At 42.8% G+C, this 11,794-nt stretch overlaps 1 protein-coding gene across 9 annotated transcripts in view; it reads right to left on the bottom strand.

The window, feature by feature from the left end:
* Positions 1 to 233: 233 nt before the first annotated feature.
* Positions 234 to 11,794, bottom strand: part of ZNF462 (zinc finger protein 462) — a 139,229-nt gene continuing 127,668 nt past the window's right edge. For 7 of the 9 annotated variants that reach the window (XM_082696833.1, XM_082696832.1, XM_082696830.1 and 4 more), the window contains 3 exons: positions 8,937 to 9,069; positions 4,296 to 4,419; positions 234 to 3,076 (listed from right to left, as the gene is read on the bottom strand). In XM_082696833.1, coding sequence (XP_082552959.1) covers positions 2,869 to 3,076; positions 4,296 to 4,419; positions 8,937 to 9,069 — 465 coding nt within the window. In that variant the 3' untranslated portion in view covers positions 234 to 2,868. Of the gene's footprint in view, positions 3,077 to 3,757; positions 3,904 to 4,295; positions 4,420 to 8,936; positions 9,070 to 11,794 lie in introns of all 9 variants that reach the window. The other 2 variants (XR_014302286.1, XR_014302285.1) reach the window with 2 other exon arrangements.

Below are 11,794 nucleotides of genomic sequence, written 5' to 3'. Positions count from 1 at the left end.
CATTTTTGATGCAAAACATTCCTCTATAAAAATCCAATTGGTGATACATACCTGAGCAGAAATGTTAACTTTTAAAAATCAGCTCACACCTCACTTTAATAGGACCTTTGTTTTCCATACCTGTATAGGCTCAATGGCTTCAATTAGCTCTCCTGTACATGCAGTGAAGGCAACACTATGTTATTATTCCTACATTTCGTATCTGTAAATGATCTACAACAGATGCACATAGACACATGTGAAAAAAATTCTTTATTAATTTCTCACATTTCATTACAAAAATGTATGTTGCAAACAACTTGAATAACCTACTTGTGTTTTTGTTGTTTTTAAAACCCTTGGCTTCAAGAACTCAGAATCTCCCTCTCTCCTATCAAGTATCGGGAAACACTGATTATTGGAGTCAACAGGTTCTCATTTTGCTATTTATCTTCTTCTCTCAAGCTCTGAAAAAAAAATGTCCTCTGTATAAATTAAACAAAAAAAAAAAGTTGTAAATTCTATGTCATTACAGTCAACAGAATTATAATAATGCATCCAAAATGTGCGGCCACAAAATATCAGGTATATGTTTGAAAACAAAAAAAAAATGACATTCTAGCCCTGTTAAAAGGATAATGGTCCCATATTTTTATTAACAGGTTAGCAAAACAAAATCCAATGGATTACAATATTTACATGTTATTTGAAAAATAAAGTAGTGATAAAAGCATGTCACAATTATTTTCTTTTTTTTCCTTTTTCTTTCCTTTTTTCCTTTTTTTCTTTCTTTCTTTTTTTTTTTTTTGTTTGTTGTTTTTTTTTTTTTGTTTTTTTGTTTTTTTGTTTTTTTGGTAACCATTACAAACACCCAATCCAGGTATGGAACTGTTTAATACATTTGAAATGAGGCCAATTAAAAACAAATATGGACATAAAATGTTATCTTTGTCTAGATCACACTTTCCCCATTTTCTGGTTTCCACATGATGGCCCCCATCCCTAAAAAAAAAAAAAGTTAAATTAAAACAAACACCCTACAAATAAAATTTCTTAACAGCAAGAAAATAAAAGAAGAACATGCTTTTCAAGTAAGCACTTATTCCACAAATGCAGTATCTTTCCATGGATTTTATTTGAAGCTGTGTGGGACACTGTCATCTCAGCAATTCCCTGTCCCTTTCTCCCCCCGCCCCCCCACAACCCTTCCAAGTAAAACAAAAACAAAAACAAAACAAAACATGAAAACCAAAGGACTCACACACACGCACATGAGCACACACGCATCAAAGCACACACACACACACACAGGCTTCTCTATAACCTAGGCTTCAAGGAAAGTTCTTTTCTACTTTTTTGGAATGAAACCTTTTGTTCACAATCAGAACATATTATAAATGTAGACTTAGATTTAGTCTAAGCTGCTCCCTCCTGAAAAAGCTAATATGGGGAAACAGAGCAGCTGGCAGATAGATTAAAAAAAAAAAAAGTAGTTCTCCAGGCTCCATGTAGGATATAAGTATTTCTTGTCCACTCTCACCAAAGAGATGGGATTCTAGCACATCCCCTTGTCCCATAAAAATAAATGAAAAACCCTCCCCCAAACACAATGCAAACAAAAACCGAACACAGATTTCAAAATCACACACAAAAGCCAGCCCATTCTAACAAATTATTTGTGTGAGACGGATAATGTGTTAATTTGACGAGCAACAAAAGGGTGAAGAGGACTTCCTCATCTGGCCCACAAGCTGCATAGCTGTGCCAAAAAGTTTGGTTCTTTAGTTAAATTAAGGGGAAAAAAAAAAGCTAACCTCTTTGTTATTTCCATGTTTTAAAATAAAAACATTCCTATTCACAAAAAAAACCTAAATCTCCCTTGCCCCCAAATTAAAACAATAACACGCACACAAAAAACAATTTATGTCAAAACTGAATTGTGCTGTGTTTGTAACACTCAAATTGATAGAAAATAAACATATGGCAAACAAAACTCCACAGTCACCGTAAAATTAGCTCACATGAATCTACCAAATTCTAAATTATAGTTGAACACTAATAAACAGCTTACCTGGAATAAAGGATGACAATTCACAAACAGTTATCTAATAATTAAAGTCTGTTTCTTTTTTTTGTTTTGTTTTTTACTAAAATAATTAAAAAAATCACAGTATTTTAAGAAATAAAACCCACGTGGGGATTTTAAGCACAATTTGTGTTCCTTTCTTTAAAACTCTCTTTTTTTTTTCTCCATTCACCGTCTTGCCCAGCAGTTCTCTCTACATTTAACCACGACGACGACAGGTAGTACTGACAAATGCAGAGAATTCCCTTGGTTAAGTTTGAGGTACTAGGAAACAGGTGACTGTTTTATGCAAAGCAGTTTTTTGTTCTCTGTTTTTGATTTTTTTGTGGTTTTTTTGTTTGTTTGTTTTTTCCCAAAGCGGCTGCAGTTAGGTCTTGAAAAAGCTTAAGGTATTAAAACTAGAAAAACGCACCAAAAGATGTGCGTCAAAAAGTTGTTCCCCTAAGGGAAGTCTTTTACTGTCATGGAGCTTCTGTTTCCACATCCTGTCCAAGACCGCCACAGAGCACACCGTGCACACGGGAGGTGCTTCCATATTCCACAACAAATGACACTTCCATGATGGAGATCCGGAAGAATAGGTGTAGTGATGGAAAAGGAGCCACATATTCCAACCATTTAAATAACTTTAATTTACATACTCATTCACACAGGTACCAGTGCTTTGAAAATAGATTGTTCAGTCCTAAAAAGCAGCTTTGTTCTGTCTTCTTTTCTGTCCACCCCCCTTCTCAGCCCAAGCTGGCCCTCCCACTTTCTCATCACGGTTCAAGTACGGTTTGATTAAGAATTTCACCAAACGCTTATTCATTTTTGGCCTCTGTATTCTCCAGGAGAGATTTGTCAGCAGCTACTACACAAATGGCTACTGTTTCGCTCTTTAGGGAAAAGTCTATCCCGATTGCCTCGTCATCCTCCTTTTCCTCTATAGAGGGCATCTTAATACTGTCCTCCACACTCTCTTTCAGGTGGATTTCTTCTCTGCTCACCTGCTTGGTGTCATTCAACGCCCTGGAAAAACATTGATGGGAGAGACAGGTGAGTATGCATTTTTTTTTCCAATTAAACCAAAAAAGTGTCCTTATTTCCCTGCTCCTAAAAAGACCTTGGGGTTTCCTTTGCATAAAATGCCACAAATGTAGGACTAAATTGCCAGTGATTTATCTTTGCTACCTGTTATGCTTAGGACATGTCTTTCTGGCCTCTTATCAAAGATGTGAATCTACAAAAGTAGCCATTATTATACTATGTTTTAATTACACCATGTGTAATGTGGACACATTAACATGATTATTTTATGTTCCCTCATCTACTGGGTTGGTCACAGGTCACAAGTGGTAGTAGCGAGAACCGTTTTTTGCTCAAGCTCATCGGTGGAACTCACAAGCTTGGAGACTGGCCATATTTAATAAGACTAAATAAAAAGAGGAACTCAGGTGAAAATTTAATGGACAGGTTCAGAAACAAATCACAGAAACAAAGAACAAAAACCTGAAGATGGAACCCATGGTTTGGGAAGTTTAGTTACCTTCTCTGAAGTTTAGATGCTTGGGGTTTCCGGGGCATTTTCTACTTGAGTACTAACTAACTCCTAGGTTCTCTCTTTGTCTCGTGGGCTAAGAGTGCCTTGTCTAGAGGACGATTTTATGTTCAGGGATCTTGCAAGTGTTTTATGGGTATGCTCCCACCTACCTGGGAGGCAGGCAGAAGCTGGCTCTGTCCCCGAGGCAGAGCACTGAAGGCACCAAGAGGTGCGAGGGCATGTTCAAGGCCACTCAGGGAATGAGTCATCACAGAGGCAGGAACAGAAGCCAGATCTTTTGACCCCGGTCCACGCTCTATCAGAGAATGTCATGCTAATGAAAGCTGAAGGGACACTGGCTGAAGAATAGCACTAAACTTCCACGCGAGGACTTGGGTGGGATTTGTCATTCATAAAGATGATTTTTTTCTCATTTGACTTGTGTCTGGGTGACCGTTTAAAAAAAAAAAATCAACAAAAAAGCACAAAGCCTAGTTCCTGACAGCTGCCTCTCCTCCCATGCCCAGAAGTGTGACACAGATGGAAGGCTCTATGGATTGTCAGGGGAACAACCACCACCGCAAAAAACCAACCCCCGCCCCCAAAACCCCACAAACAACAACAACCACAACAAAACAAAAAGAACCTGCTCTCCCTGCCACTTCTCATTTCTCTGGGCAAGTGATGGCTTGGGATGGCTCAACTTACATGCCGTGTCTCAGCACATGCCTTTCCCACTCAGAGCCCTGTGAAAATGCCCGTCCGCAAAATTCACACGGAAAACGTTTCTCGGTGTTAATAGCAGCCCCATGGTCGGAAAATCTCATCAGATCTGTGAGGAGAAAGCAGAATTGTTACCTGCGTGCTTGCTGTGGGAGGGGGCAGAAGAGTTAAGTCCACATTCATTAGGACCTGCACTTGTAAAACCATCCGTGAAGGCCATTTCCAGATGCCTTACTCTTTCTCCTCCTGGCTTCTCACCTAGAGGTGTTTCTTGGCTAGTTCTCAAGAACCACCCCTGGTTCCCAGGCCCCCAGCCTCCCCATGCCTCCTCACGGCCCCAGCTGCTCCCATCACAAATAATCTGGGGTTTTCTGGCCCAAATAACTCCCAATAGTGTCTCAGCAGGTTTGTCTGCTGCATCTCCCCCTTCAGGGACGCTCTGTCAGTGACTCCCAGGTTAGCGACTATCCATTTCCTATCCCACACAGGTTTATGTTTGCTCGCTAAAAAGAACACAGACACACTGGACCAGCTTCCGCGTAGCAGACTTCAGAGTTTCAGCTGGTTCCAAGTAAGGCCGGGGGGCTCACAGCTTGCGCTCACCTGTCACGGATGTCCTAATCCGCACCTCACAGGGTAGCTATGGGCCCTGAATGGGAGCTGAGAGCGAAGAACCTAGCGTGAACGGGAATCCTGGCCAACAGGGAGGCTGGTGTGTGAAAACATGTCCTGAGCTGGTGAGGGACCCTGGCCGGCTGCTGGCATCTACCCCTGTCAGTGGTACTTGTGAATGTGGGGGTATAGACATTTCTGGACAGGCCTGTTGTCAACATCAAACACTGACTGTCGTTTTGTTTTCTCCATGGCGCTGGGCACATGCTAGGGGACTGAAAAACAGTGGACCGGCCAGCTAATTGTTTACAGACCACTCCCCCTGGCAAACTCAAAGATGAGAGCTCATATGGCCTTTGTGTTCTCCTGAGTCCCAAGGCCTTATGTCTTTCATTATGCCACAGAGGGCCCACCTTCCCGAGGGGAATAAATGGCAGGACCGAGACAGGCCTGCAGCCACGCTGCAAAGTGAAGGCAGGGCAGGGGAAGGGAAATGTCCATCATCTCTCCATAGCGGATTGCTCTGTGCCTGTACGTACAAGACGGTACGGGGGGGGGGGTGTCTCCTGGTTGAAATACTCCATCTAATAAGATCCTCAGGATGATGATAACAGGATAGGTGTCTCTGTGCTGCCTTAATCTTTAGCACAAAAAGCTATGTGAATGGGGCCAGTTTTAACAAAAGATGAAACATTTTCTCACAAATTAAGAAGATCACCACACAAGCCATTAAAAATAATTGCACAGACTATCTTCCTTGATTCTTTTCATTGGAAATGAGACAGCACCATCTGCTCTGCGCATTAATTCCTTAGCAGGGATTATCTTGGGCAAGAAATCAACAGAATGCCTTCCTGACTCCTCCCAACTGCATAATGAGAGGGGGTGGGGAGGATTCTGCTTGGGTTAATTTTGATTTCTTCATGCCTCGCTTCTTCTCTTTTAAATTCCCTCCGAGCTGCCTAGGCAGGACCTGTGGTGTGGCCGTGGTCAGTCTCCGGTTCCCGTGCTGGAGAGAGCGCAGGGAGTGGGGGAGCTACAAGGACATGAGCCCCCCAAACCAAGTGTGCCTGATCAAAGTCTACACTGCCAATGAGGGGCATACTCCTGGCACATTTGCTCCTTTACCCTTAGGAAACATGAAACCAGTCATCTATTCTTTCCAATGGCTCATGCTGTTTCATCCTCAAAGGAGGAGGCCAGTCATTACCTGTCACACATCAAATAGCTCTCCATCACTCCCGAGAGCTGTGCTAAAGCCACCTCCCGCTCTACTCCTAGAAGACAGAACGTCTGGCAAAAACACCCCGAGGCTACTGTGTGCCATTTCTTCTTGTTGGCAAGGATATACCTAGATGGTGGAAAATTGATTCAAAGGAGATGAGACAAAGGAGGCTGTTCTTTCAAGAATCACGAGGGGGATGGGGGGTAGGCTTGGAAAGCCCATTAGCATCAGTAGAAGTTACTCACGTAAATCCCCTACCCTCAGAGAGGAATACATGCTCCGCCACCCCAAGACTTTTTCCCTATGAGGTTAGCGCTCACGAATGTGGATACTGCACTTTCCGATGAGAAGCAATCAGACACCATGAAATTCTTTCCAGTCAAAAACTGAACTGGTCTGATGCCCCAGTACCCGTGCGAAGGGCATAGGCAAGCAAGGGAATTTGCCTGGTGCCCCCCATCCCTAACGACCATCTATTTTTCTAATTTACAATGCTTTCACTTAGGAGGAATCACAGAGGAGGGGAGGACTAAAAGGGGTTCTTGCCGCTGCCGCGCTTATAACCTCTAAAATCGTATGTGCTCAGCTTCAGAGATTAAAAAAAGCCATAGCATCCAACGAGGAATAATTTATTTCCTGGAGAGGAACAGCAGGGCACAGAGCATCATGAAGCAAAAGGAGCCTCTGTACCCTCTGTCAAAAGCATCCTCTTCCAGAGAACTCTGGTAACAGTGCACAGACGTTAAAGAATTCATCACTAAGAACATATTTGTAAAATGTTAAAAAAAAAGAGAGAGAAAAATAGGAACCATGCTTCCTTAGATCATAGCCATTTTCCTTGCAAGAAATGGATCATTATGGCCTCTCCTAGTAAAAGTTGTGACTTGACAAGGGCAGTCAACCTAGAATGGTAGGCTGTGTTCTCCGTCAGTTCCTTTTTCAGGCTGACCATAGGCACAGGGGCTTTGAAGAGCTGGCAGTCCCTGCTGTTGTCTTCGGCGGGTGGGAGTGGGGGTCGAGGGGCCTAACTGGCCCCTCACATGGCAAACCTGTGGTCTCCTGCGATGATGTCATGCTAGGAATGGAGTGGGAGTGGGGCAGGTCAGGAAAAAGGACGGGGAGAATCTCTGAGGGAAATGGCCACCAACCAGGCTTTCTTAAGCCTGCAGACAGAGCAAGGAGGAAAAACAAAGATACTCTGTAGAAGTATACCTCAGAGTTAGGCCCAAAGGGGGTTCACGGTTAGGTCTCCTGAGATGAAGAACATTCCACTGCCCAAGGGGTTGGGGACGTGGACTGGGGATGTAGTGCAGAGATCTTGCCTTTGGAGCCAAAAGACCCAAATTCAGTCTCCAAGTTATGATATATTTTTCCTTTCCTTTGAGTGCTTAAATGTTCTGGGTCTTTATTTCCCCATTTGTAAAATGCTAGTAATACCATATACATTGCAGGGTTTATCATTTATGTGGTGGTTACTTCCAGGAACTAGGCTGGTGTCTTGTACATGATCTCATCCAAGCCTTCCACAACTCTAAGCCAGATCCCAGTGGCCAACTGCAGAACCATTTACATTATAGAAGATGACAGAAAAAGGGTTCTATAAAACCCACCAACACTGGATCTGGCATGTAAGGAAGCTCGATGCTGGTAACTAACATCATTCTTCTTGTATCTATGCTTATTTTTCACATTTGTTAACCATGTGCTTTTGATGAATCCGCAATAACCAACCTAACAGATCCCAAACCCATATTCTGATATGCACTGTCCCAGGATTTCCACAATGTGCTATGCTGAACAATAGAACACCAACTCTCGACCATATAAATGTATGTCTACAGCTAAATATACTTCTGGAAAACTTTATTTTGAAAGTAATTATAGGGCGCCTGGGTGGCTCAGTGGGTTAAGCCGCTGCCTTCGGCTCAGGTCATGATCTCAGGGTCCTGGGATCGAGTCCCGCATCGGGCTCTCTGCTCAGCAGGGGGCCTGCTTCCCTTCCTCTCTCTCTGCCTGCCTCTCTGCCTACTGTGATCTCTGTCTGTCAAATAAATAAATAAAATCTTAAAAAAAAAAAAAAGTAATTATAGACTCAGAGGAAACTGGAAAACTATTAGAAAAATCCCACAAAACCTTTCCCTAAAAACACGTGGTTGAATGAAAACTGTTGGCCTCTTTCTCCCTCTTCACAGGGCAAAAAGAGCAGCAAGGGGTTAAGGAACCAGGCAGAGGGACTTCTAGAAAAGCCCAGGGCTCAAGTCTTTCGCAGGCTCTCCTGCCCCCCAGCTTCAATTTTAGCCCCAGCAGCAGTAATATTACCTAAGTGCCTAACAGAAACTTCTTTCACATTCCCCCACAGCTTTACAGTGTCCTGTCTCACTGTCTGCCTGTCCTTACTGTGAAGATTCCCTAAACACCAATTTTCCTTATTAAAAACAAATCATCCCCATGTATTTTTTACAAACATATAGCTAAAACTATCACTATCCTGAAAACTAGCCTGATGCGGGACTCGATCCCAGGACCCTGAGATCATGACCTGAGCCGAAGGCAGCGGCTTAACTATAGCTATATGTTTGTAAAAAAGTCTGTTTTCCTTGGAGTTCCTATAGCTGGTAATAGTTTATGAAGATGGCCCCTGACATGTTTCTTAAGTCAGTCTGTTCTGCTACTTAACTAAGAAGGATCATTCCTTCTGCTTCTCCTCCAACAACCTTCTGCCTCCCTTCTGTCTCACCATGGACGTGCTACATGCCATCTGGGCCTCCAAGGGCAGGGCTGAGACTAACCTCTGTCATCAGCCTTGCTGCTCATTTCTTCTTCCTTGTCCTCGTCCTCACTGCTGGAGCTTTCCATCTTTTCCTTCATCTGTTCCAGCTGATCCAAGTTAACCCGTCCAACCAGCTCAAAATTACGGCTCACCTGAAAAAGGTCCAAATGAATAACAGAATCATGAGCCACAGACCGAAGAGGGCTCTCCCTGGGGGAGAGATTTTTCTACCACCACGTTCTCTTGACCGTGTTTTTGGAACCAGGACCAAACAACACCCGTGCCCAAGAAGCTCTTTTCTTCTCTTGGGCTGTTCCAAGGGTGGATCTGTCCTTTACCCTCTTGTTCCAACATTTTTAAAGGAACACTGGACCTTCCTCACCATATGCAGCAAAAAACACGAGCTCCAGCCGGCAGGAAATCAAAGTATCACAAAGCCTGGGGTACGGAGTAGGTGTCCAAGAATGCTCTTTTTGAGTTGAATTCAAAGGTGTAACTTTTGTAAACTACCAAATTTCAAATACCTCTGGAGGCGAAGAGGCTCTGGGAGTATCCTGAAAACTATCACGAGAGTCAGAACCTTCTTCTACATGATTTTATCAGCCTGGAGGCTGTGGGGCCCCAGCTTAAGCCAGATGACTACTATTGGACTCCCAACTCCGTATATGGAAGACAACACCGTTATTTTGAGTATTACTGTTTTTGAAGCGGGCCATAACCTGTCGATTAAGGCTGGGATTACCTGAAATAAAAAAAAAAATCTAGAGTAACCCCTAAAAGCCCTCTAAGTGTTAACTATGGCTGATTTTTATTTATGTAAAACGTGGTTAGAATAATGTGGGAATCCACACTTTCTTCCAAATAATGCCCAAGGGAAATCCACACTGGGAAAACTTTATAATGAGGCTATGTTTAGGGGTCTCACATTGGCAGTAGCACAAAATTCACCTTCTTGACTAATCTATTTTCAGAACCTCTCCAGTTGTGTGTATAGAATTATTAGGAATGACAGGTTAGCATGAACTCAAGCCTACACAATGTCTCCAGCCCACAGTCAACGGTGATGGGCTTATTCCTCTGTGGAAGGTGCTGTGCTCCCCCTGTTGGGGGTCAGGAAAGGGACCCACAAAGATGAAAGAGACCCAGTCCTGGCCTCCAGAGGCTCACAGTTTAGTTGAAGTGGGAAAGCAGGCATTATTAATCAGACTCCAAGGTAGATTTCCATAGCTGCTACAATACAGATAGAACATATTGAGGACATAGGAGAGGAAAGGGAGAATTTATAAGATAATCCCAAAATACCCTCTGGGACCAGACTGGAACAAAGATTTGCTGAGCACCACCAATTCCATATGCCTGGCAGATGGGAACATCCTCATCAACTGTGACAAATGGTAGTGAAAGAGACTCCGAGTACCAGGGCCAATAAGACAGTCCTGAGAAAAGACTTAATATTGCTCCAACAACATCCTGTAGAAGGTAGGCAGCATTGAAAAGGAGAACGAAAACTCAGGATAAAAGCTCTTTTAAAATGAGAGAAACAATGGATTGATCTAACTGTAATAATGCAGTTCATGAAATCAGGTAACACTGAACTCCGAGAATAAGTCAACGTGAGGACGGAGAGATGTTTTTGCAGACCTCAATGCTAAGCACTCAGGGAAGGCAACATCTTATTTTGGTGATTTGCAAAATTAATTAAAATTAAAAATTTGTAGACGAAGGTGCCAACAAGGAGGAAGAGTCGAGTTCAGAATCTTTATTTCTCTTTCTCGTTCCTGTTCACAGGAACAGTCTTCAAAGAGCTTTTGCTTATAGCACCTTCCTATCTGGATTTTTCTACTACGCCTCACTCCTACAGACCCATATTGATTTTTCTTTGTTTTTATGACATAAAAGCAAAAAGAGAACAAGGAGCATGGATGGGCTTTGAAGTCTGACAGATCTGAGTTCAAGTTCAGAGTCTGTCATTATTAACCACATGATTGTGGGTAAGTTGCTCAACAGCCACCCTCCATGTCCCCATTCGTAAAAGGGTAGGTCAGCACACTACCTGAAACACAATAGTTCCCCAAAATGCAGTTTCCTTCTCCTTTCTGGGAATGTGGCCTTTTCCAATCTTGGCTTTTGGAAACGCTTAGAACAAGCATCGTAAATGCATATTTATGAAGTTATGTTTAGCCACAAACTCTACATTTTAACCAAATAGCATTTATGACAAATATTTGAATAAAAAAGTTTTCTGGGTTGCCAGTTTTTCAGGAAAACGAGGCAAGGTTCCAATTTACCTAACTTTGAAATATGTGTGAAGTAACACATCCTTAAGTGACCAGTACATAGAAGGGAGCCTTTTCTGACCTCTTCCCTCCACTTTCCATCTCTAGCCGGGGCGTCAGCAGGTGTGTGTAAGAGGTGTGAGTGGCGACCCCTGCCAGGAAATGAAAATAACCAAACCAAGAAAGGTCAAGAAGATCCTCAAACACCTTCTGTAATCCATACGTATTCATTGGTCCACTTACTTGTTCCTTCCTTCCTTCCTTCCGCAAGGATACCTCCACCCCCTCCCTGCCCGGGCCCCACGCAAGGTATAGAAGCCCCTGCTTCTCAACGAGCTCATGGTGACAGAAGGAGATCTGTCACAAAACCAAATGTTATTTTTTTCTTTTCCCCCTTCTGGGTTTTTCATTTTCCCATTACCATCATTCCTTCATTGGGAAACATCTTGGGTTCGGCACAATTTTAAAAGAATATATAATATTTCCACGATATGACGTTCATCCAGGGCTAACCCAGAATTTATCTGTCCTGGAGATTTCTAAAGGCTTTGTTAGGTAATTAAAAGATTTACTACACTAAAAACTAAAAATCTTGCTACTT

The sequence above is a fragment of the Mustela nivalis genome (assembly GCF_964662115.1).
Source record: "Mustela nivalis genome assembly, chromosome: 13".
Lineage (NCBI taxonomy): Eukaryota > Metazoa > Chordata > Mammalia > Carnivora > Mustelidae > Mustela > Mustela nivalis.
Note: the sequence above shows the minus strand (reverse complement) of the source record. Positions and strands in the feature narration are given on the sequence as shown.